The sequence below is a fragment of the Hyposmocoma kahamanoa genome, unplaced genomic scaffold (genome assembly GCF_003589595.1).
Source record: "Hyposmocoma kahamanoa isolate Upper Pololo Valley unplaced genomic scaffold, ASM358959v1 84, whole genome shotgun sequence".
NCBI lineage: Eukaryota > Metazoa > Arthropoda > Insecta > Lepidoptera > Cosmopterigidae > Hyposmocoma > Hyposmocoma kahamanoa.
The window spans coordinates 5100329-5128286 of NW_020654229.1; the positions used below are offsets into that span (position 1 = coordinate 5100329).

The following is a 27958-nucleotide window of genomic DNA, read 5'->3' on the forward strand; positions in this document are numbered from 1 at the left end:
GATTGAATAAAAGGAAAACCATCACTGCCATTTCACAGACATTCTATTGAGGCTCAACTGCCGTTGGAACTAGATTTTAGCAGAATTACAAATGCTATTATAATTGCAATTACAATCTCAGTGGAGTCTCAAAGGAATTAAAATGAAAAAACTGATCGAAACTCATTTGGTAAATATATCGAACGAGATAGCGACAAAACTGTTTCTAGTATTTATGTCAAACTATAGACAGTATTGCTTTTTAAACTTATTATTTTTACCATTTTTTTGTCAAACCTTTAACAGTTTTGACAACACTTTGTAACAAATGTACAAAAAGGTTCTGTTTCTGATTTGACACTATTGGCTTCTATTTAATTGAACAATAGTTTCAATAAAATTAGTAGCATTAGGGCCCAGGAGTGCCGTCTTCTATCAATACTTCGTTTTCCAACGAATTTGCCTTGGCCATTGTTACACATAGGAAATGACCGCGAACGGTAACATAAGTGGAAGCAGTAGGAAACCACAGTGTCTACAGAGAAATCACTACCAGTTGCTCTTTGAAACTACATTTGCGCAGCGCCTGTAAGATTTTTCAACTGTTTTTGTATGGGAACCGACACATAAATGAATCGTTGAATTTCTCCCAGTTATAGACATACAAAATTGAATCCACAATTCGTGCAATTACGTTATAAATTGTACCTTAATTCGATATCTCCCACGTAAGATGTTGTAAGTCGAAATACCTTTTTTGCTTTTTAAATTAAATATATCCTTTTTTTAAGTACATATTACTGTTTCCATGTATAAAAGTAAAGAAATCACTTAGTGCTTTGTTTACTTTCAAACATGGAACCTATACTATACATAAAAAAAGCAATATTTAAGTTAAAAAGCAAAAAGTGGTATTTTGACTTAGAACAACTTACTAGGGAGGTATCGATTTGCATGCACATAGTGTCCAATTTCGCACGTGCTGGTGGGCTATTGAAACAACTAATTTATCTTTACAAGAGTCATTAAGTTCGTTGGTTATTAAGGGTGAGAACCCACTTCTCAACACGCAACAGGTCAAACGTGTTATTAGCACGCTTTACCGTCAACAGTGCTGACGATATAGGAACCTTTAAATACGACAAAATTTTGTTAATTGATTTTCAGAACTACGCAATAACATTTGTATGACCTCTCATACAAATCTACGTCAGTGGTTTTTCAATTTGTATGAGAAGTTAGAAACTGCGCGAGTTTTAAACAATAGTCTTAATAATATGCGTTGGATATGAAATTTTTTTTTCGGTTCTAAGTCGCGTATATTTGTTTTTTCAAACAAACCAATGTTTCGGGCCCTTTACAGGTCCCATGGTCATGGTTGACTGAGGTGGTACAGTCATCAACCAGTTATGTTTAATATTTATGCAAAACACTCTATTCTGCACATCTTTTTAAATACCTTGATATACTCTACAGCCGTGGTAACCTAATTGTGTTACCTACCGCCTTAAGCAGAGGCCGTGGGTTCTAATCCGGGCCCGAGATTCTCTTAATTTATGTGTGAAATTTACCATGAGCTTTTCAATGAATGAAAACATCTTGAAGAACACGTTGAAGCTTCACAACCCTGAGAGGAGACACGTGCCCAACAGTGGGACGTATAAACAGGTTGATGATGATGAAATATACTCTATTTACATCCGAAAAAATAGTTTCATTTAAAATATATGGTGAGTTAAAAAAGAATTAGTTATGATGAATTTGTATTAGAAACTTCTAGATTGTTTGTTAAGGAGTACATTCATAGTTATGATCGGAAACTTATTTGTTAACTAAATCCTACGAGATGGCGACAACAACACTGTTTCTACTAATTACGTTAAAATATTGACAGTATTGCCATTTAAACGTTGTTTTTACCTTTTTTTTGTCAAACCTTTCAGTGTTCATGACACTTTGTAACAAATGTTCAATAATCTCAATACAGAGTACTGAAAAACCGACTTCAAAAGTCTGTCATCCCCTAGTTTGCCACCCTTAGAGGTGGAATACTTTCGTGAAATTTAAATGGGACCTCATCTGAGGTACCCTATTTCCAACAAAAAAAGAATCATCAAAATCGGTTCACAAATGCTAAAATTATCGCGTAACATACATGCAAAAAAATACACAGTCGAATTGAGAACCTCTTCTTGATGTCGGTTAAAAATGTTCTCTTTCTCATTTGACAGTATTGGTTGCTATTTAATAACGACATACTTAAGAAAGAGTAGCTATACCCCTGAAAATTTGCTTTTGTGGCTGTCATAGTGGTATTTATAAAGCTTATAGTATTAAATAATTTCCCAAATCTACACATTTCTAGGTTCTTGGTAGTCAATTCGCACCGCTCCTGGAAGAATGGCATAAGTGGAGTTACGTCAAAAACTTATTGCTCGATTAGATACAGAAACGCACATCCTCTACAATTCTTGTGACTCTATCGACTAATATTGTAGATAGAGTTACAGGAATTGGAGAGGATGTGGGTTATATTTTTCTGTATGTAACGGAGCAATAAACATTTTTGACGTAACTCCACTTATGCCTTTCTTCCACGAGGGGTGCGATTGTAAAATATAACTATACTATTGATTTGAAATATAATGTTCCCCTTTTGTCTTCAAATAAAGAAAAACCCCAAAATTTGTACATTTATATTAGTAAGCAAATTTCAACTTTGCGCTGTCCACAGAAGCAACATTTCAGGAGGAAAAAAAAATCTTTAGATATTTGTTGTTTTAGTGACAGAACGGAAACCCAGAAATAAAAATCGTGTACATGGTGTTATCACTGGAAATGTTGACTTAGCAGAAACAGTGGTTGCTGCAGCTATTGCTGCTGAGTTTACACGGCTGTTGCACACTAATTGTACTGTCCTCATTATCATAATTAATGTAAACGACGCTTTTTAGCTAAATTAAGTTATCAAGATATCTGAGTTACTTGTTGTCATGATTTTATTTCCATGTATTTTTTTATATATAAAGACGAATGTACTTCTGCCTGTCGATTGAATTTTATTCCCATTGTACTATATAAATAATTGTTAGTTTTAAAGAGAAGCACAGCAAAAGCCTGTCGGTCGTGCTTAATCATGGTGTATATTGTTTCAAATAAAATTAGGTAATATGATATTATGCGTTTTATTTATTTTGTTATTTTTATTACTTAGGCTCAATTCATATAGCGGCGGAACGGAAAGGTGATCGGAATCGAGGGGGTTAGATAACGTAAAGAATATTGTGGACATTCCCTTTTGCAAATCTCGGAGTTTACTCGGAACTGATTATATCTGAATACGTGTATTATTGATATATCGACTCCTACGTAAAGTATCGTATGTCGAAATTGCCAAGTTTACAGGGAAGTGTTATAGTTTTCCGTTTAAATCGACAAAGCTCGTTGCTCACATAGAGTGATCATCTAATAGATCATCTTACCGATATCTAGAATTTTATAATACTCTATATGAGTAACGACCTTTGCCGAATATAACTGAGAAACGCTAAAGTTACGTATTATGCTTATTTCAGTGAATTCAGAACTTTAAAAGGCTCCACTGTAAACTTGGCAATTTCGACATACGATACTATACGTGGAAGGGGTCGATATTTGAGTACATTACCCACAAATTATTATAATAAATAAAAAAAGGAGCGACTCATTGTAAAATATCGCGGTTAGAACCGATTAAATCACAACTTTTTTCTGGGTGCAATCAGATCTAAGCTAGGAACTGTGGTTCTTGAGACTAAAAAATGGTGCCGCCGGAATAAGCTTATTCCATAGTGGACAGTAAAACACCTTGTGACGGTGTGACCTCCTTACACCGTCATCTCGCCTTTTTGTATCGTATATTTTTTTTCTTTTGCTTGTATTTAAATTTGAATTGTTTGCTTCGATATCGGACAGAACTACTAAATCAAATTGTCTAATTTTTTTATTCTTTGAAGTTTATTCATAATACAATCAATATAAATCATGTATCGACCACAATGAGCGAATAACAGTCTATTCAATATCTGTAATTCAACATAATAAAATCCGATAAGGGGAAGTGCCTAAATCTAAGGTCAAGTTAGTTAAATAAATTTGTGGACCGGAAGTTTCCTGTTTTACTGCCGTGATCCTGATCACGGTTGTTAGGGTTACAACCCTTTCCACCTTAATCATTTCAAAACGGCGTAACAAATCTAGTTTTTTTACGACTAAATCACGACTTTTTTTAGTGTAATCAGATCAAGCTAGGTGTTGTGGTTCTCAAAATTGAGAAATGGAATCGCTGGAATAAGCTTATTTCAGCGTGGACAGTGGAAACACCCATAAAACTTTTGGTGGCGGACCGACTAAATCTGTTTTTTACGACTAGAACCGACTAAATAGCGACTTTATCTGGCTAGGCAAATTACAAAAACTCGACCATGGCCACGCTGGAATAAGGCAGGCATTTGTTTTCTATGCATGTCAACTAGACACGTGTGAAAAGGATAAAAAATCACAGTAAGCGCATTTGTGCACTGCATCAGATTCGTATTTGAATATCGTTTCCACACCTAGAGGTAAAATAAATGATCCCTATGACATTTCGGACTGTCATTTCTCGGATTCGGAAGGGAACACAATCTAAAATATGAAACTTCATTTGCATTATGCGTCTTTTATGACCAAATGGCTTAGACCATGGAAACCAAGGTCATCGAGTATATAACCAGAAATAGAGACGAAATGTCATTTAATTTGTTTAAAAACTATTCTGCCAAATCATTACGGTGACAACTGCGCCCCAATTGGCCAGCCCGAATTCGAAACAATTGACGGGTGTCGTCAATTGTTTCACTTTAAATCGACCAGCTTGACTTGAGCTTTGCTATAACGAACGAAAATTGAAAAATTACTTAATTTAATATTTAATCACCGAAGTAATGTGATTCCGTTTGTTTTGCAATTATCTAATTACATATTTTGCTGTTTTTTCCCACATCACCGAGTGAAACAGATTTAGAGATCACATTTAGAGATATTATCTTTATTACAATAAATACAGAATATTTTTGGAATATACGGAGACGTACACACAGGTTAGTTGTCGGCGCTGTACTGTTTCAGTTTTCCACACGAGAGCTGATATTTAAGTGATATTAGTACCATTTGACTGATGCGTTACCAGGGATGGATGCCCCTTATTTCGTCTCCATTTCTGGTTATATACTCGATGAATTTGGTCGAGTATTACCATAGATATATACTAAATCTATGGTATTACTTATTTGACAGTCATTGTTTAGGATGGACGTCAGACGGAGAACGTGAGTAGATCGCCTGATACAAATCGGGAGTAGTGCGCACTCTCTGAAGGTCAATGACCTTTTCTTCAACATTGAATTCTTAGTGCCCAGGTTATTTTGACGGGCCCTGCAAACGAGGAATAAGTACACAAAGAAATATGTATAGAGAAACCTAATTTTTATTTTAAACCTTACAGCACAAGTAAAACTTTCTTAATAATAAATTAAGCACATTTAATAATCGGCTGCTGTATTGGCGAGGTAGTCTCGTCTGCCGATGTTGGAGGCTTGTTTGTTCTGCACAGCTTCCAGTTTTGGACATTCTGTAATAGAGAAGTAAATAAATAAATATTCCATTAACAGAGAACTCTGCCGCAGCTAGTTGAAAAGGCGTATGTGACATTTAAAAAAAAATTGTTATGTGTACTGTTGCGATCAGTAAAAAAGGCCGATCTGTCACATGATATCTACTTATTTTTTGACTTACAAATAAATGGACGACGGGTCTAATACAAAAACCACGAAAAAAATGTCCCAAGTCAACCTATTTAAACGTACTGACATGTAAAGGAATATGAAAAAGCTAAAACGTTGAATTTAAATTGTAATGTCATCGCAGTACTGTCTAATTTTGTTTGCTTCGCTGTCAGTCGAACAAACGAAGACTAAAGCATGAATGACGCTCTGTATACGATTTTAACGCCCTATAAGTTCGGACACTTTTTAGCGCGGATCCGACGTCCATATAATTGTAAGTCAATGGTAGATATTGTAATTTTCAAGTTTTTATTGAATGTCACGATATTTTACTGCCATGACATTAAATTATTTTTTATGAAATTGCTCCACTTGTTTGTTATAATTATTAATAACAAAGATCGAACACTTGAAAAACCAAATACAAAGATACGACGCAAGCAAAGCGACTCATCCGTAGAACAAAGATCTATGTGCAAGACTAGGTACTTGTTCTCAGGACATAGTACATTTCGTTCGTTCTCCTTTGCTGTGGATGTCAGATCGAGTGTTCTTTGATTTTATATCTCCGAAAGGAAATAAGATATATACATTCTTAAAACACTTTTACATGGGCCTTAGTGTGAATAACGAAATTACTCTCGTAACGTATTTATTCTCTTTTCGCTTTAAAATCACAACGGACACTGTTCTTCGGACGAGTCGATATAGAAAAAATCGTGAGGTCCGCTGGTTCGTTCCGTGGCTTAGTTGGCATAGCTTCTGGCACGGTTTGCTAGGAGACGTCGGTTCGAATCGAAGGAATTTTTTCTGAGTTCTGGAGTGTTAATATAATTCAAACTATACCCCATGGCCTATCATTGAAAATTCAATACGTATTATTGCCAGTTACGACGTTTTGCTTTTATATTGAAGTTTCATACAATGCGCTTCCAGCAGTCGCAACATCAGAACATCAGTGACGCATTGTTTTTTGTCATTATAGTTTTATTGTAAGTTACAACCCATTAGCGTTAAAGAGAATGTCGTTGACCCAGTAGTGGAACATACCTGTGATTCTGTGTCCCAATCCGCCGCAGTAAGAGCAGCCTTGTCCGTCCGGCACTGGTACTTCCGGCTCGCCTATCATGTCCAATAGGAAAGATGGCACCTGAACAATAAAAATATTATTTTCACTGCTCATGTTCTAAACGTACGTACGTAGGTCGCGGCAGTAAAAAGTACCAAATTTTTTAATTTACTTCGAGTGAACAAACTCAAAACAGCCAGTAAGTAGTACGCTCGACTTTAGTTCCGTGTCTTTTTCGCATAGACGGTGGCGCCACAGTATTGTGGTGGCCCATGTGCCTGTAATTTCACCAGCACCCTTACCCTTATAAACCGGAACGTAGTAATGCTCATATTACTGCGTGGCGACAGAATTAGATAAGGTGGGAGTACTTTCCTGGATGAACTCTTTCACAAGGACCTCTACTGCTACTAAACCCTCGCCTGAGAGAAGACTCATGTCCAGCAGTGAGACGTATGAATGGGTAAATGATATGATATGGTGATATCGCACTTGACAGCTAACATACTCTTATCTCAAAAATTGTGTATATGTATTATATTTTATCTCAAAATTGCGTTATATTAATAATTTATCTCCAAAATTACGCTATATTTGTATGTCATTCGTATACTATTTAATTTCAAAGTGACAGGAAAACACTGTCGGTTTGAAATTAAATATGTATTAAAAATGTTCTCACCTATTTCTAATAACTTATCTATATCAATTTGTTTGTTTTTACTATTTCTTTTTATCTCGTTTGTCGCGCTCAATTTTCACGTTGATAAAATTACTGTGCAGAACTGTCAAAATGTTTTAAAATCAGATGTGATCTTGCAGTCATGTTTGGCACTGTGTTAATCTTTTGCAGTCTATGGTCGTCGGAGCTCGCGATGACATAAAAATATGGCGTCACAGTGCTCGCCATATAAGCAATTGTGATAACATTTTATCACTCGAATTTGAGAGCTAAATGTGGATATAACAGCTTTATCGCGGCGGCTACGGGAGATTGTTGTTGATGGTATGTATGTTTATAATCTCACCTTTTGTCCAGCTTCTCTCAATAAATGCGCCAAATCTCTTAAAACACTGTCGTCTGCTGCTCTACCTGTAAGTAATAATTTGATTACCAGCTGTGTTACCAGATTGCCAATGGGCAGAACGGGGGCTCGTCCTAAGGAGTGCTGGTGCAGTGAACTCCGACTCCTATCCAACCCACCAAAATAAAATTATTAATTATGCTTTCATATTTGAACTAGGTTTTACCTAGTTCAAGAGTCAGTGTGGTCATTTGCTACTTCCTGTTCCACCTTCTGTAAGTAATTGTATTTCTGGAATCGCTGTATAATTTGCAATTGTAATTTTTGTAAAATTTTGTGGAAACAAATAAATTTATTATGATTATTATATATATTACGTATATAGTAGCCGCAGTATTTTTTTATTATTATGGAACGACAAACATACTATTAAATTAGATTACTGAACGAAGTTGTTTACAAAATTTCAGAAATTTCATTACGGCGTGACACGTGAAATAAAGATTAGTATGAGAAAATTAGCAAGATTTGAGCGGCGCAACGTCGCCGTGGCGTGCCCGCCTGTTACGCCGAAGAGGCGATTCTGCACTCCGCCTCCGCGCGCTGTTGTCAATTTTATTTGTTAAATAAACAAACTATCTTTTTCGCACGCATTTTGATGTGTTGTAAAAATTGTTATTATTCAATCGTTGTTAAGAAGCGTAGTGTTGTTTAGTGGCAATATTTCAAATGGAACAACATAATGTGAGTTTCTTTTTTTATTTAAAATATGTACAGGTAAGTGAACTCCCACGGAAACTTCACACGAGCCGCCTCTGCCCATGGGTGTCGTATTAAAAGACTAAAGGATAAATGTACATTTATAGGTCTTGAGTAAGAAAAAACGAGACTTCCGTGAATATTTCAAAAGCGAGTTTCTATACTTAAAGGCTACGTGTTTAGAATAGAATAGAATTGAATAGACATTTATTGCAACGCCACAACACATAGATACAAAAAAAAAATATTGATACCACTTAGACAAGCAAAACAAAACAAAAAGACGTAATTAACAAAATTAAAATAAAATAAGGCAGTAACAAACAAAGAGCAAAACAGAAAAATACTAAATATAACAACTACAAATGTTGTACTGTCATGTGTGCGGTTATGGCGTATGCAAAAGGACTTCATTCAGCTTATGCCACAGCCGCAATTGACTGTGGTGCTGGTTTTCAATGAGCCCTGAGCTGAGATGAGTTTAGGCAGTCAAAAACATATTTTAATCAGTCTTTATTAACTTCAATTCTAAAATCATATTTTCTAGTGGGCGCATAACGAACACGTGTTTAATTCGAGTTATCGGAGGAGAAGCAAGAAAAACTGTTTTCTAGATCAAATGGTATAGGTATTTACTATTAAATAACAGCCTTACAAAAAATATACGATACACCGAATGTGCTATAGTCGGTCTTTTTTGAAGACGGAGTAAAATGATATTTACAGGGTTGCCAGTTGTCACAAAATTTTAAATAGTTACGTAGTTGTTGTCGATAGTTTTATCGATAAATTGTGAAAGAAGATAAAATATTGCCAAAAATTACTGAATTGTGAATGTTAAATTGCGTTAGTGCCTTCTTTATTCTTATTTTGACAGTTGGCCTACTAGTACCGAGATCAATTTTTATTCATATACATTTTAACAAGATTAGCCGGATTTGATTATCTATATTGAATTAAAATGAAAAACTTTAAAATATGTCTCCTGTTTGTCTTTTTCATGAACATAGTCCTAAATACAGTGTATGAACAAAAAATTGAAAATTTGAATGAACTTGTGTCGATAGTCGATAGAATATTTATCGACTGCAGTCACTAGCTGCTCAAAAGAGGGCAACACTTGCGCAATCAATTATCAATTTACTCCGTCTTCAAAAAAGACAAGGCTATAATTTATTACACGATACTCTATGCGATTTAAGAATAAAATATCTAACTTTGTACATAATTTTTATATGAAGATTCATCTCATGCTCTTTAAGAACAACAGGTAACCTGCTAAATTGTGGGATTTGCTAATTTTTTTTTTGGTTTTACGTGTTAAATTTTTGTCAGTTGAATTTGTGAATAAGCAATAAAAGAAGCTTTTAAAACTAGGAAATATTTATCAATCTTGTATATATTTTATACTCCGTCCAACAATTCATTTGACTTTTGACAGCTCGAGTTATAATCAATAAGCGATGTCCTAATGCGTTTCTGGTTCCATTTTTTTTATAACAATCGATTTTATTTATTAAGAAGTTTTAATCGTATATGTGAAAGGGTTCAAGAAAGATATTGTCTGATTGGGATCGTGATGTTGCATTTGACAATTTGTGTAGTCAAGAATAAATAATTAACGTTAACTTTAAGAAGAATCAACAATAAAAATGTATTATAATTATTTATAATTTATTTAATTTCATTGTAATTTCGACCCCTCCTACGTAAAGTATCGTATGTCGAAATTGCCATGTTTACAGGGGAACGTTTTAACGCTCTGAATTCACTGAAATAAGCATAACACGTGACTTTAGCCTTTCTCAGTTTTATTCGGCAAAGCTCGTACTCACATAGAATATTATAAAATCCTAGATATCGGTTTGATGATCTATTAGATGATCACTCTTTCTGTGAATTTAGAACTTTAAAACGCTCCCTTGTAAACTTGGCAGTTTCAACATACGATACTTTACGTAGGAGGGGTCGATTTATTAGACAGTTACCAAAATTTATCAACTTGAATAATCTTCGCTACATTATCTTTTGGCTCGATAAATATCGGAGCTTCATTAAAATTATAAATCAGGGTCCAAGAAATGTTGCATTTTATTTGTCTATTGTTGTATGTCAATAATTACGGAACTTCGGAGGCAAGCACGTGTCAAAAGTTAAATAAATGGAGTGTAATATGCCGCAAAAAAAATTGTACTGGTAACCGTTTAAAAAACACCCTAAATTCTTATCGTATAAGCGTGCATTAACATTTTTCGATCTATAAGACTATATGTATTCAACAGTTTAACGTACCTAGTAGCGTGGTAGCGACCCCCTCTCCCCCCGCTCGGCCCGTTCGTCCAATGCGGTGCACGTAGTTCTCGATGTCTTCCGGCATGTCGTAGTTTATAACGTGTTGAATGTTAGCGAAATCCAAACCTAGAACCGGTTAAGTCAGAATGAAGACACATACACTCCCGGACATATAATTCGAGCCACCTCGCATCAGTATTAAATGCCCTAAGCTTAAACAATGTTCGATTGATCAAGAACTATCCTATTTTGAATCTAGCATATTAAAAGTCTTTTCCATAAGTCCTTGTTGGAAGTTTGGACTTGGAAAACCGGGGGAAACATTTTTCTTCGATGCTAACACTATTTTTGTATTGTAGTTCTTTAAGACAAAAACGCGAGGTGGCTCAAATTATGTGTCCGGGAGTGTATTTAACAGAAATGGAATTTTGGAATTGTATTGAGGAATTTTTATTTATGTGTAAACATATTATATAATAATAATAACGCACTCACTTATAGCCCCTCACTGGAGAAAAATTGTATCGCGGGTGCCATGGACACACACAAATTACACCCAAACTCATGAGAGAAATAAATGTATGTTATACATATATTTCTCCCGGCCCAGGAATCGTGTGCGGCAGTCCAGAGTGGTAAAGTTAAAGTCCAGTCCAGTTAAAGTTAAACTTTGACAGATAACTAGTCAAAATTCTGACAGACAGACAAAAGTGACTGATATAATTTGTACAAACCGTAGTTTAATATAATGTCGTAAAGAAGAATTCTTAAGAAAAAAAAGTAAAGGTTAATTGGAAGAAATCCCTTGATGATATAAGCTCGCCTTCGTGCACTAATATTTCAAATGAAGTGTTTACACTATCATTATCTGAATAAAGAATTGTAATTTTAACGATCTTACCTTTGCTGGCGACGTCAGTAGCCACTAATACATCCTTTTCGCCTCTTCGGAAGGCTTCCACAGCGCGCGATCGTTCTTCCTGGTCCTTTCCACCGTGTATAGCCACTGCTTCCACTCCTGCAACGAAGATAATGCTGACTACCATAGTATCAAAGTCAAATAATCATTTTATTCCATAGGTATTTTTTTTACATTTCAATAAGTTATTTTTTAAGCTACTGCTCGTTCACTACGCTGATCTCCCTGAGAAGAACGAGCAAGAAATTCTAGGGATTGCTCTTTTCAAATAAAGTTAAATGCTATGAAATACACTTTGAAACATAATTGTGTGGAATTTAAACTCATGTTGTCTTTCCATACATCTTTATCTAACACATACTCTTCAATTTTGTAATATGATTTTTTAATTAAAATATTCTTAATGTAAGTTTTAAACTTACGAAATGATATCTTAATATATGCTTCGGAATCTTATTGTAAAAACGTATACAGTTCCCCATAAAAGAATCGTTTACCTTAGTTAAACGAAATCATGGTATCATGAGTTTGGACTTAGTTCTAAGGTTAATATTATGAATATCTTCTTTCTTAAAGAAATTATGTATATTTTTACGGGCATACAAAATATTTGAGTAAATGTACTGACATGCCACAGTCATGATACCAGACTCCTTAAACTTTTCTCTGAGAGAAACCCGAGAACCTAAACGGTACACAGAACGAATCGCTCGTTTTTGCAATACAAATATGGTTTGTATATATGCCGCTTTACCCCACATGAGAATCCCGTAGGACATTATACTATGGAAGTAACCAAAGAAAACTAGTCTAGCAGTAGGAACATCGGTAAGCTCACGTATTCTACGGACTGCGTATGCAGCAGAGTTTAATCTGTTGGCCAAAGAAGATATATGTGGAAACGATTGTATAATATGACAAGTATAACTCTATCCAAATGTACGGATGCACATATTCGCATAAACGAGTGACACAACGGGGTTTGCACGCGCCATTCTTTTATATAGTTGTTTGAACAAGAGTGCCTCCCATGCCGAATTGTGCAGCAATTCATTTCTATTTCATATTATACAGAGTGTTTTTTTAATGGGACTGATGGGAATATTCGAAACCATAAAAGATACAAGGAAACTGTTTTAGGAACCATTAAGACGGATTTTGTGAAAACAATTTTGGCATAGTCAAATTTTTTTCAAGGGTTGTCATTAAAATTAACAAAATTGATCAAAATTTTTTTTAGTGCCGATCGACTCAGTTTTATGTAAGGATTATTTCATTAAATGGCACGAAAAAATCGGGACAGAAGTTGGTCCAATTTCATAAAATATTTTTCATACAAAATGAATTAAATTTGCTAATTTTTTTAATGCCCATTACTTTTATATTAAGATTTCTTTAAAGCACACACTCATAGCCCCGCACTAGGGAAACCATGTATCGCGTACAACCATAAATTACACCCAAACTCACGAGAAATAAATGTAGACCTGAGAAATATTTCTCCCGGTCTGGGAATCGAACCTGGGACCTCCGCGTGGCATTCGGTCACGGAGGAAGTTGAAAGATAATTTTATTGTATTAGAAGAAATAAATTGGGACAGCAGAACTTGTCAAATTGAATAAAAAGTTTTGTTCATACACAATGAATAACTTCTGCTGTCGCGATTTTTTTCTCCAATGCAGTGAAATTATCCTCACATTCATGACTAAGTCGATCAGCACCAAAAAAAAAAATAATTAATCACTTTTATTCATTTTTATGGACAACCATATTAATTATCCTCACGATTGTTTTCACAAAAAAAGTCTCAGTGGTTCCTGTGGTAGTTTCATTGTATCTCCTACGGTGTCGGATTTTCCCATACTGCCCCAATTAAAAAAACACACTGTATATTGTAATTGTAATTTAAGTTTGAGAAAAAAAAGAAATAAACTTAGGAATGAAACTATTTTTCCGGATTTAAATCGTTGACTCGTTGACTGTCAACCGTGACCATGGGACCTGTAAAGGGCCCGAAACGTCGGTTTGTTTGAAAAAACAAATATACGCGATTTAAATCCGGAAAAATAGTTTCATTCCTATGTGTAACAATACCTAAGAAGTCGATAAGAAATAAACTATTTATTTATTTATTTAAGGACAGCTAGTAATAGTTACAATAAATCCTAGGAATGAAGAAGACTAAAAAATACATTTAATTCTAAATGCACTACCTGTAGATGCCACAACATGAAAATAAAAAGGAAAGTAATGGCAGAGGGTATAACAAAATAAAAATACTATTTTTAATTTCATTTTCATGATCTCACACAATCTGAGACACCAATTTGCGATGTTGGTGAAAAAATATCAATATACAGTACCTTTGAGAAGCAAATATTCGTGGATGGCATCAACGTCCTGCTTCCGCTCAGCGAAGACCAACACCGGGGGCTGAGTCTTCTGCAGACACTGTAGAAGATGAACTGTACGTGCTTCGGCCTGGACAAACGTTAAAATTATTTTTCATATTTACTCTTCTAAGCGAACTTGCAGAGGCCGGAAATCAAGGAATTGCCGCACGTGTGTAAGTTACATTAGTTACGTTTTTGTCATACGTACGTAATCCCCGTTCTCGCCAAGATATTCATGGGTATTTGTAAAAAGGACAACATTATTTGATTCTTAAAGACAATTGGGCTATAGTAAATGTGCACTTTTTTAAATAAACGATATTTTTGTAAGGAATGAACTTTTTTCAAGGTAACACTATTATTATGTTTATTCAAAAATAATATTTGACCTTTTTTTTGTAGTTGGTCTTTTCTATTAACGATTGATGACATTTATAATCAGCATATCTTTTGATATTGATCTCCTAGTAAATATTGGTTGCTTGGTGCAGCCTCCAGTCAATAGGTTAGGTTAGATATCGCACTGCTATTACAATAGTGTTGTAACTCAAAATATGTGAAATTCACGATTACACTATTTCTGAACGTAAAATTTGATTCTCTGCACGCCAATAAAACTAGTCGACAAAAACAGTAAATAAGTTTCTAAAAAATATTAAGTTGTTTTTTCCTTTTATTTGACAAGTAGGAAATTGTTTAGATGTCTGTAATAAATAAACTTTAACCTATACATAAATTTTAATAATATTTCGCTGGAAGTCAGTAATTCGTTTTTCATCGATTCTGAAAAAATACACTTTTTGAGTTGATACACTATTGTATTAACAGTGCGATATGAGAAAAGGCAGAAGCCAATTTACTTGCGTTTCCGAAAATGTTTTCATAATTGGAGTCACCTCGCATTTTTGTTATGAAAGGTTAGAATACAAAAATAGTGCTATCATCGAAGAAAAAGTTTCCTCCCGGCTTTGCAAATCCAAATTCCCAACAAGGACTTATGGAAGAGACGTTTAGTATACTAGTTTCGAAATTGCGTAATAGTTTTTGATCAATCAAACATTGTTTAAGGTTAGGGCATTTAATACTGAATTGTGGCTCGTATTATGTGTCCGGAAGTGTATTATAATTAATATTAGTATAGAAATAATATCAAAATTTACTTAGTTTTAAAAATAAATATCTAAATTTTATTTTCAATTCAAATTCAAATTGTTTATTTCAGACCATGTCCATAGTTGTTAGTTACAAATACGCTTATATCCTATGTTAGTAATGAAAATTATAATAACTTGCAATTGAATCACCTCCACGAAAATCAATGAAATCAAACTATAAATTAAATTAAATTGAAACATTTACATTGTATTATAAATCGGGCCTCTGGAACCCATATGAACTTGATTCCTCATTCGTCTTAGTTTTGAAGCCCAACATAAAAATCAAATACAGAACAGAATATTCATTGATTTAATTTATTTTATGTCTCAGAGAAAGCCTCTCAATCATGAAAAACATAACCGTTTAGATTTTTTTGAATGCAGCTTTTGCAAATTTAAAACGATCATTTAAATACATGCCATCTGAAGGCAGCGTTGCAGAGGCAAAACACTGCAAAAACTTTGAAAAAGAAAGACAGCCGAAAAGGAATGTAACATACAGTAAGTAACCCATTGATATGTCCCACAGCTAGACACGGACTCCTCTCTCATATATTATGTAAATGGTAACGTCATTACTTCTTGTACTGTGTCAATAATCTGTTCGTTCTGACATATTTTGTGCGTTTTAAGGACATAATTGTCAATCTGTCACGGCTACTATGTTCCGTGTCACGTGTGTTCTGTTGCCGGATCCGCTGAAAATCAGCGTCGTAGCACCATAAGTGAGACGACAATAAGCTGAGTGGGTCACGGTTTCCTTGGCAGCACAGCACACACGCGTTGTACTCTTCTATTTATTTGTAGTTAGTACTATTTTTATTGTTATTATTACAAAATGCATGTGTACTGTGTTGTCTACTTAAGGAATAAATGTTTTTTCTATTTCTATTTCTCTCAGGCAAGGGTTTTAGGCTATAGTCCGCCACGCTGTCCCAATGCGGGTTGGGGAATGTAACATGTAGGAAAAAGGTTACCTATCACAAGCCAGAAACAGAATTTTGTTTCTTCGTAAACCTTTAGATTTTTATTGAATAGATTTTGTTCCATTTGTTCGAAAACACGTTACGGCTTTTTTCATTACACCATTTTATGTTTCACTATTTTGACAAGTTATTCTTTGCCCTATTTTTATTTTTCCAACAAACCGTTTGACCAATGTATCTAATTGAATATTTTTATTTTGTAAAAAAACTATATCATGATACATTTCTGTTATATTATTTCTTATTACAGATATTAAAAGTATTAGAACGTGTCGCACAATACAACTCGTCAAATTAAAGCACCTCACATCTTTAGAAAATATGGTAAACGAGATGAAAGTTAATTTGATCGAGTTGTAGTCGCTCGCTTCGCTCGTTCGGATCGTGCTGCTTTTTCATATACTAACCTTACCTAAACCTACAGGAGGGGGTCGTACCGTCTAGGTAATGCAAACAAATTTGGCTCTGGCACTCGCCGGCCGCTGCCGCGTCACGCTTGCTTCGCTCGCTCGGCTCGTGCGGCTTTTTCATATACTAACTTAACCTAAACCTACAGGAGGGGGTCGTAGCACAATAGTATGACGAAAATTACGTAAGTGGACTTGATGTGCACCAGCAAAGTACAGTCCAGAAATTTACAGTAAAATTGTATGGCGGTACAATTTTATCTAAGAATAATAATTTTGTCGAAACGAATTTTCAGCAATCTAAATTATATGGAAAACAGACAGTAATAACAAACATGATTAGACCTAACAAACTTCTGCCCAAAGAATACGTATGTGTAATAATTATTCTAATAATAGGTTTTTGGACCAACGATACTTCGACTGTAACACATTTCTGTGTTGTAAATTTATACCAAAACTGTCATCGCACTAACGAAAAACAGTCGAACCGTTTTCGGAGTAATAAAATTCGGAAAAAAGAAATTCGAGTTTGTGATAGATTACCGTAAAAAGACTATAACTACGAAGGAGGCTGCGTCTCAGCTGGTCACCAACAGTATGAAAGGTGAAAGAAAAGGGAATTCGAGAACGGTTCAAAATAAAAAAAAATCAACCTCAAAAGTTTGTGGTAATCTATTTGCCAAGTTTTATTGTAATCGGTTACCGGAAAGTACACGAAATCGGATTCATCCCCTAGTTTGCCACCCTTAGAGGTCGAATATTTTCTTCAAATTTAAACGGGGCCACTACTGAAGCACTCTCTTTCCAACAAAAAAGAATCATCAAAAACGGTTCACAAATGCTGGAGTTATCGCGTACATACATAAAAAAAACATAACAGTCGAATTGGGAACCTCCTTTTTTGAAGTCGGTTAAAAATAAGTGACCAAGAACCAAAAAAGAGGACGATAAAAAGGTAGGATAACGATGATGGAGGTAAGCATATTTGGTCACGGACCAGGTGGTGTAAAGACGTACCTTGACAGGCTCCAGCTCCTGTCTCACGTTGAGTGACGCTGCGCCTGCGCGGCCAACGTTCACTGTCACCGGTTTCACTAAAGCCGATCTGTGAGAGGAAACACACTTTGTGCTAACAAATTATCTTGATTTAAAACAATAGTACATTAAGGGCGCTAAATAAGAAAAAAAAAACATTGTAAGTAATGTTTTTCTTTACATTTGGGTTTTTTTACTAACCTGGCAAAGTTCTGTATTTTTCTGGGCATAGTGGCGCTGAACAGTAGCGTCTGTCTCTGGCCAGCAAAATAAGAGAATATTGTTCTGACGTCTTCTTCGAAGCCCATGTCGATCATTCTGTCTGCTTCGTCCATGCAAAGGTAGCGACAGACATTTAGGCGCACCTGAAGAAAAGACAATACAATTATTACACGGGATGTGTAGTGATAATGTTGAATATGGTGAAGATCATGTACCTGTAACAACGAATGAATAAGTTAGTTGAATTGAATAACACCATGTATAGGTGAACATACCAGATTCTAATGGCACTTAGATAGATATAAATTTGTGTGGAGCAACATCAATCTAATAGGAAAAAATGTATCAGATATTATATCCTACTTTAAATATACATAAATGGTTGGACGGAGTAAACAAGGTTTAACTTTTGACATAAGCATGCCTCCGAAGTTCCGTAATCATTGACATACAACCATACATAAAAAATGCAATAAGTCCTCGACTCTTATTTTTTAATTTTAGTGAAGCAACGTGCTATTTAGCTCCGATATTTATCAACCCAACAGATTATGTAATGAAGATTATTCCAGTTGATACATTTTGGTACTTGTCTAATAAATTATAATGAAATGAAATAAATTATAAATAATTACAATATTTAGGAAATGAAACTATTTTTCCGGATTTAAATCGCGTATATTTGTTTTTTCAAACAAACCGACGTTTCGGGCCCTTTACAGGTCCCATGGTCACGGTTGACTGAGGTGGTACAGTCTTCAACCAGTTATGTCTAATATTAATGCAAACCACCCTATTTTTTCACTATAGTTACAATAGTTATTAATTAAATACCTTATTTTTAATTTTACAAAGAATACATTCCAATTTATGCTACATTAAGTTTTACAAATTATTTTAGTGAATGAATTTTTATTAAGTTTAATTTATTATTAATTATTAATAGAAATTAGAATAAACTACAACATAATAATTAGTACTGCAGTCTTATGTCTGTTTGGGATTTAGATGCCTGTAAAGGGCCCGAAACGTCGGTTTGTTTGAAAAAACATATATACGCGATTTAAATCCGGAAAAATAGTTTCATTTCCTATGTGTAACAATCGCGAAAACCTAAGAACTCGATAATTACAATATTTTTTTTTGTTTATTATAAATTAATCGTCGGATTCTTCTCCATGTGAACGGGAATCATCGCTTGGATCCTCATAAAGATTAATTAATTAATTCTTGAATACACAAATTGTCAAACGCAACATGACATCCCAGTGGGACAATATCTTCTTTTTTGATCCCTCTCACATTCACGATTTAAACTTCTTCATATATAAAACCGATTGTTATAAAAAATCGAATAGGAAACGCATTAGGACATCACTAATTGATTACAATTCGAGTTGTCGAACTTATTTTTTTCTCATAAAAAATATAAATAATTACAAAATCTATTTACCATTTTTTTATCGAGCATGTCCATCAGTCTGCCCGGTGTAGCCACCATGATGTGAACACCTTTCTGAACCACCTCCATGCATTCCGACACAGCCACTCCTGCACACGAAATATAGGTAGAAATTTCGTCGTCGTCGTATCGTTGACAGTTCAATATCTATTATTGCAAGTTACGTTCTAATTTTATATAGAAATTTCAATCAATGTGCTGCCATCAAGAGGTCAATAGCTGAAACAATTGACGGGTGTCGTCAATTGTTTCACTTCAAATCGACCAGTTAACTTAAACGTATATTAGATATTTAATATTTAATTACCGATGAAATGTGATTCCGTTTGTTTTGTCACCAAATAGAACAGCACGGCGTTGTTAGAGATATTATCTTTATTACAATAAATACAGAATATTTTTTGGATATATATTATAAGGAGACATACACACAGGTCAGTAGTTGGCCTGTCTATATTTCCGCGCAAACGAGAGTTCATATTTATAAGAGCTGTATCGCTAATGTGTTACCAGGAATATATGGCCCTTTTTTCGTCTCTATTTCTGGTTATATACTCGATGGCTATTTATAAAGGGTATTTGGCAACTTGTCACTTAACCGCGTTTTAATTTGTAGACGGCAGAGTAATTGTCCAGTGTTACTATTCATCAACCAATTTAAACGTTCCACAGCTGGGTACGGGTCTCCTCTCAGGTGAGGGTTTTAGGTCATAGCCAGCCACACTGGCGCAATGGGCTTCACTTATTTAATTAAATTTCATATTCCGAGAAACTCACGGCGTGCTTAAGAGGCCAAGTCGTTAGGCTACCACAGCTCAGTGGGACATATACCTACCGCCAATAGCGAGGCAGCTGCGTATTTCTGGCATGCCAGTAGCGGCAAGGTGTTTGCTGAAGTGTAGAATGATGTCATACGTCTGCTTCGCCAACTCCCGAGACGGACAGATCACAAGACCGTAGGGTCCTTCGTTTCTGAAATTAACAATTCTAATTATTATTAAACAAAGATTGAACACTTTTCTAATCAAATTTTTTTACATTATTATTTTTGCTGTGTTTTTGTTTTTGTTTCATGATTATTTATTTATGTTTTACTTTGAATGTTTTTATTATTCCGGATTTAAATCGCGTATATTTGTTTTTTTCAAACAAACCGACGTTTCGGGCCCTTTACAGGTCCCGTGGTCACGGTTGACAGATTTAAATCCGGAAAAATAGTTTAATTTCCTTTGTGTAACTATCGCGAAAACCTATGAACTCGACTCGTTTTTATTATGTTTTGTTTTCTTTTTTTTCTTTTGTGGTGTAATTGTGGTAAACAAATAAATGTGTTTTCTTTACTCAGAAAAAAATCACTTCGTACCAGACATTAACAGTGGGTTAAAACCCAATCAACCCGCCCGGGTTTAAGCCGGGTTTTTACCCATAGCGTCGGGCATTATTCCAATTCTGCTCACAAATCGGTGGCAGTAACTGCGAATATGGTATACGGAATAATTGCATATTAATAGAAATTTCGATGTAAAAAATATTTTTAAACGATAAATATGGAAATCCACACACTACGAAGGATTGCAAATTACGATTAAATTATTACGAAAACTGATTCAAGTGCATACAACCTAACGATGTTTTGTATAGAATTATTTCAAAGCAATTTTCAAGCGAACCGATTCAATAGAAAGGCAAATATTGAAAAATTCTATATCAGAAAGCAATAAACATTTTGTACAAATATCATTGAATTTCAAGAAAACGCGATTTACAACAAATATTTAGTTTAAATATTTTTGCTCTCCATTTTAAGCATTAATGGGTTTTAACCTGATTTTAACCCGGACACGTGTCTATCTCTGCTTCGAACCGGTTGGAGTCGAACCAACGTCCTCCTGACGCTATACCAACTAAGCCACGAATTTTTCTATGTGGTAGTTGCGTATCTTTGTTTTGATTATTTAACGACTGTTTAGCCGTAGCGCCATCTGTAAGAAATCTATTTCTTCTATCTTTATAACTACCAGCAGCTGACGGGAGATGTCGCTTTAATAGTTGTAATTAAGTTTTATTGAATGTCAGGATGTTTCACTATCATGATGTTAAATTACTCCACTAGTTTATTATAATTATTAATGCAAAGATCGAGCACTTAAGAAAAATTCCTTTTATCCAGCTGAATTCGAATTAACGTCTTCTAGCAAACAAAAATACATTGCTAAATGATGAAATGTTATAGTGTACCTATAATTATGAATAGTGATAGTATTATATTAGAAAAGACAGTTTTAGTTTAGGAAATTAGTTGAGCTATATAATTAATGAAGAATTAACTAGAATAGGTACACATATATGTAATTGAAAACAGTGTTGTCCACAACCCAGCTTAGCAAGATCTTTAGAATAAGTATAAACTGTATATCTGTGGAGAAATAAATAAATAAAATAAGAAAAAAAAGTACATACAAAAATTAGTAAGGTTCGCTGGTTCGTTCCGTGGCTTAGTTTGCTAGCAGACGTTTGAATCCGGCCGGATCGAAAAGAATTTTTTAAGTGTTCGACCTTTCCATTAATAATTATAATGAACTAGTGGAGTAATTTCACAAAAAATAATTTAATATCATGATAGCGAAACATTCTGACATTCAATAAAACTTAATTATAATTATGATTAAAGTTCTCACATCTCTAGTCAGCGGCTGGTAGCTGTAACGGTACCTCCCTGAGTGAAGAAAAACTTTCAAAGATTACTCACACCAAAAACTCGTTACCATGCAAAAAGAAAGATCTGCAACAATCACATCGAAAAATTCGTGAGGTCCGTTGGTTCGTTCCGCGGCTTAGTTGGCACAGCATCTGACACGGTTTGCTGGGAGACGTTGGTTCGAATCCAACCGGATCGAAGTGTATTTTTTCTGTCTTTTGTTTAATAATAATTATAACAAACTAGTGGAGTCATTTCATAAAATTGAATATCATGGCGGTGGAAGACACATTAGATAACACTTAATAACAAAAAGTTACACAAACTACTTTTTTTATAATATCAAATGACAGGACGGACAAGTCGTGCTCCTGGTGGTAAGCGACACGCCTGTCCATAACGGTTGCAATGCCACTCAGAGCTTTAAATCGCAAAGATCTTAGATCCTGCTCCGCGCAAGGAAACCGGTTCTACTACAAGAGAATCGGTGTAGAATTTTGATGAGTGTGAATATTATACCTGATAAATGGCATCTTGATTTCCTGCTCCAAGCACAAAGCGAGTAGCGGTAGGGCGAACACCAGAGTTTTCCCGGACCCGGTGAAGGCGATGCCGATCATGTCGCGACCGCTTAGAACAGCTGGAATGCCTTGCACCTGGATTGGAGTCGGTTTCTTTATGCCTTTCGCTTCTAGACCACGGATAATGCCTGTAACGTGAATTATACAAATTTATTTTCTGTCAAATAAAGGGGGCAAAAGAGAACTTTTTAATAGCAGTAGAGCTTCTTGTTAAAGGGTTCGTCCAGGGAAGTACTGCCACCTTACCTATTTCTGCCGCCAAGCAGTAATGTCAGCATTACTGTGTTCCGGTTTTGAGGGCTTAAGGGTGCTGGTGAAATTACAGGCACTTGGGACTTGTCAACTTATGTCTCAGGGTGACGGGCGCAAAGGCAGTGCCTCTTAGATCTCTTTCAAAGCTCTGAGTGGCACTGTAACTGTGGACAAGCGTGTAGCTTACCATCAGGCGCATGACTTTTTTTTAATAACACCAAGTGACAGGACGGGCAAGTCGTGCGTCTTATGGTAAGCACGCCAGTCCATAACAGTTGCAATGCCACTCGGAACAGCAAATCGCAAAAATTTTAGAGGCATTGCGCCCGTCACCCTGAGACATAAGTTGACAAGTCCCATGTACCTGTAATTTCACCAGCACCCTTACCCTTTAAAACCAGAACGCAGTAATGCTAACATTATTGCTTGGCAGCTGAAATAGGTAATGTGGCAGTTCTTCCCTGGACGAACTCTTTGACACTCATGACAGATACGAACTTCTGCGACTGATAATGATGAGAAAAGTGGCTGGTAAATGAAAAGCTGGTCATAGGAAAAAATCGTGGCTGAGGAAAATACGAAAGTGGACTAGGGTAGCGAGTGCCGCCAAAATGTCCAGACTCGCCAGAAATAAAGATAAATATGCTGAGCTGACTGTCAACCTTCATTAGTTGGAGAGGCAACTTAAGAAAAAGAAGAATAGTTTTAAACATCATAATATACCTTTAGGCAGTTTCATATGTTGAAAAGTCTTTATAGGCGGTGGTACATCTTCTCCCTCAACTAGAATCCGAAGTTGTTGTCTAACGCGGTCGTGCCTCTCTGCGGGTAGCTGGAGGATGCAGCGAGGAGGCCGCCAGGAAGTTTTTATGGGCTCTTCGTATTGAATGCCTGAAATACAAAGTATTAGTCATTACCGACCATGGCTGTAATGAGAAGAAAAAAGGTCTTAGTGGATAAATGTCTACAGTTATTTTAATTTTGATTTTTGTTTTGTACGTAACATGTGACATATATCGCACTGTTAATACAATAGTGTATTAACTCAAAAAGCGTATTTTCTCAGAATCGACGAAAAACGAATTACTCGCTTCCCGTGAAAGATATGTGTGAATTTATGTATAGGTTATGGCCTACTTGCCAAATATACATATTTAAAAATAAAAGAGAAAAAATAATGTCAAATTTTTTAATAATGACTATATTGGCCAAAACTAGCTCACATAAACCGTGTCTCATTTTGAGTTAAGTAGATATCTTTTAGTTGTTTTTTACAATATTCTAACGACGGTTTTATTGACATGTAGAGAATCAAATTTTACGTTCCACGATGGTATAATCTTGAATGTCACATGTTTTGAGTTACAACACTGTTGTAGTAGCAGTGCGATATATTATTTTAATTATGGTGTTCCATATTACGACGGGCCATGACAGAATAACGAGGGCTATGTAATTAGCATAGTCCTCTGATGATGAGTCATGGACCCTTTTGACATGCTTTAATTTTTTTTATGCTTCTTTTTATTATAATTATTAATACAAAGATCGAACACTCACAAAAAATTTTTCGATCCGGTCGGATTCGAACCGACGTCTTCTTGCATACCGTGGCAGACGCTATACCAACTAAGCCACGGAACGAACCAACGGACCTCACGAATTTTTCTATGAGCTTGAGTCGTTTCTTTGTATTTGGTTTTTCAACGACTTTTTAGTCGTAGCGCCATCTATGAGAAATCTATGAAAGATTTATCACCCAGTTAGTACCTTTACAGCTACCAGTTCTGGCGAGAGATGTCGCTATTCACTGTATTAATTAAATTTTTATTGAATTGATATTCAATTTTTTTTGTGAAATTACTCCACTAATTTGTTATAATTATTAATACAAAGATCGAACACTCAGAAAAAATTCCTTCTTTTTATTTTTTATTTTACTTAATCGATTTTTTTTTATTAATTTTCCGTTGTTTTGTTTGAAATTTATGCATGTCAAATAAAGCCTATTTTATTTTATATTTTTTAAATAAGAGTGTGCATGTGACCTTCAATCTCACCTGATGGAAAGTTACAATGAGGTCAATGATGGAGCATGCGTACATAAATAATGCCTATACACTTTCGCTCTCGCAAAGGCTCAAATTAGAGCATTGAGGGGAATATATCGACCCCTCTTACGCAGAGTATCCTATCGACATAAATTGTTGAAACAACACAACACGTGACTTTAGCATTTCTCAGTTTTATTTGGCAAAGCTCGTTACTCACATTGTACTATAAAATTCAAGATATCAGTTAGATGATCTATTAGATGATCACTATTTAAAACGCTCCCCTGTAAACTTGGCAATTTCGACATACGATACATTATGTAGGAGGGGGTCGATATCTACTGTGTGTAATTAATACGTAAAGTGAATAATCAATACAGTAGAATTGCTTAGCTTGCGTGGCACTTGTGATAACAGTTCGCGGAGTTCCGCAAACTTGAACTCAGTCTGCCATCATTTTCATTTGCAGATAAATTGCTTATTTCACTACTTTGGAGCGCAAAAATGATATTGATATTTTTTAGAGAACTTAGTAAACATCTCGAATTCGTCGTCGTTCAGCTGGTAACACCTAGATGGCAGCACGTTGATTGAAATTTCAATATAAAATCAAAATGACTCTCCACATAAAACATTCATTTTTCCTGTAGGTCTGGTGTAACATGGGCAACAACGCAGACTGGCAAATCCTTTGACCACAATGTCAAACAAGTCCCATAGTTTTAGGATTAAAAATAAATAAACAAAGAATACTATTTTTACCTTTGGCCAATTCGGCAACACCCATCAACGCTTTGCTCTGGGCAACGCTTTCCAGTATATGCTGCTCCTCTCTGGCTTGCCGTTCGGCTGCAGAAAGTGCTCTGGCCTCTGCCAGGCGTTTAAGTTCACTATGCTGATCGAGGAGGGACACATTGTAGCGACGACCCCATTCTTCTTGGGACGCTGTAATGATGTTATTATAGGAACTATTTTACTATGGTATTATAAAGAAAATTTTTGTAATTGTAAGTAAAAATATTTTTGTTTTTGCCAATATTCAATCAGCATTATTTGAGATCATAAGCAGTTACTTATTTAAAATAATATAATATTTAATATAATGCACAGACTATAATAGCCCCCGCACTAGAGAAACCATGTGTCAGTTGCCACAGACACAGACATAGGCAACCACAAATTACACCCAAACTAACGAGAAATAAATTTAGGTCATACAAATATTTCTCCCGGCTCGGGAATCAACCTGGGACCTCTGCGTGGCATGTTAACCGGCCATGGAGGTGGCATATATAAATTAAGAATGAGCTTATTCCAAATTCTGATTACTACTGCGTTATTTACAAATTTACCAGAATAAAAATACAGAACCCACCAAACTAAATAACCCAAAAAAATCTTGCTGGCATACTTAGTGTACTCGTACTGGCGCCATTAGTTGAAAGGGCGCATGTGACATTTTCTTAAAAAAAATGTTTTACGTATTCTGCTGTGATCAGTCAAGTAAAAAAGTCTGAATGTGTGACTACTTTTATTTTTTCCTAGGTGTATATGAAATTACCATAGGAGAAAAGTAGTCATTTTTTAAATTTCATTTCTTTAAATATTCCGTTATCAGGTTCGAATTTTGTCACAAGCGCCCTTTCCACTAATGGGGGCAGAATACTACTCACCCAACTTAATTAATATTTAACCGTAAACTAGGGTCATTTTCAGGTTAATCCAAAAAAAGATTCTTGAATATTATCATGGAGTAAGTATAATTTAATATTCAAGTGTAGTATATTGTTTAATATTTCAAGATAATAGATTATCATGTACTTAAATACTTAATAAAAATTGCCACCGCTATTACAGCATAGAAAACTGATTTGAAAATAACCTGTTAGCACTTCTCATTGTAAATCATCTATTCAGAATTTAAAGTAACCTTGTACATTATATAAATTATGGTAGCTTATAAACTATTCCATGACTCTTAAATATAAACAGAACCTACAAACATAAGTTAGCTTTTTTCGGAAGTTTATTATATGTATGGATATGGATCAGGAAGTTTTGTTCACATTTACTCAATTCGAGTCCCAGGTAAGGCAAGCTAAAGCTGGCTATCTAAAGCAACTTTTTAAAAGTCATTGAAGGCAGTATGATGTCGATTTCAAATTGGACGCTAATAGAAGCAGGCAGGCAGCCATCACACATATTTAGCGCTTGTGTAATTTTTTACACTAACTGTAACTGCATGAGTGGCGTGCGCGTGTCACGACAGTGGTGCTGCAGCTGCGCTTCTAAATATTATATGGAAAGTAGTAGTGGTGCCACTGCAGTGCTCTACTCAAATAAGTGTTTAAATTTGAAGGCACCCATACTTTATTTTAAAAATAAAATAATTTCTACATGAAGTAAAATATTCTATCTATGGTATTTAAAGTATTCTCCCCATTCCGCATAGCCACGGGACACCCTGTATACAACATACGAATGGAGAAATACGTACTGTCATCATCTGGATCATTGTCACTGGAGCTTTTAGGCTCAGCAGAAGCCTCAGCAGCCAATTGCCCGAGCCTACCGAGTTTCATGAGTTTCTGTTTTTTACGTTCTTTTACCGGAACATATGGTTCGTAATTATCCACTTCTTCCTCCGATTCCGACGACTTTTCTTCGCGCCTGTAACGCTTGACCGGTGGTGGAGGATCTTCTTGTTTATCTGACATTGTTCTAATTACTTATATAAAAAATTATTCATGAAAAATTGTGATTCTTTGAGCACGATAAAGAAGATAACACAAGTCTCTTCAACACAACTTTTAGTTAACAGCCATCACTATGAAATATAAAACTAATAACACATTGCAAC

General features: G+C 35.2%; 1 protein-coding gene across 1 annotated transcript; it reads right to left on the reverse strand.

The window, feature by feature from the left end:
- Positions 1-5494: 5494 nt before the first annotated feature.
- On the reverse strand, positions 5495-27830 carry LOC113234505 (ATP-dependent RNA helicase abstrakt). Its single transcript, XM_026469844.1, has 14 exons — positions 27596-27830; positions 25861-26043; positions 23768-23935; positions 22731-22920; positions 20349-20485; positions 19505-19602; positions 18031-18194; positions 17812-17899; positions 14212-14329; positions 11830-11946; positions 10929-11054; positions 7881-7945; positions 6834-6933; positions 5495-5629 (listed from the first exon to the last, which is right to left on the reverse strand). The coding sequence occupies exons 1-14, from the start codon at positions 27813-27815 to the stop codon at positions 5541-5543; spliced, it is 1863 nt and encodes a 620-aa protein (XP_026325629.1). The 5' UTR covers positions 27816-27830; the 3' UTR covers positions 5495-5540.
- Between the last annotated feature and the right edge of the window lie 128 nt (positions 27831-27958).

Coding starts and splice junctions, on each gene's coding strand:
- LOC113234505 (XM_026469844.1), bottom strand. CDS start 27,815: ATGTCAGATAAACAAGAAGATCCTCCACCACCGGTCAAGCGTTACAGG. Junction 23,936..25,860: donor TGTTGCCGAATTGGCCAAAG/GTAAAAATAGTA, acceptor TTTGTATTTCAG/GCATTCAATACGAAGAGCCC. Junction 7,946..10,928: donor GGTCGCTACCACGCTACTAG/GTACGTTAAACT, acceptor TATTACTTACAG/GTAGAGCAGCAGACGACAGT.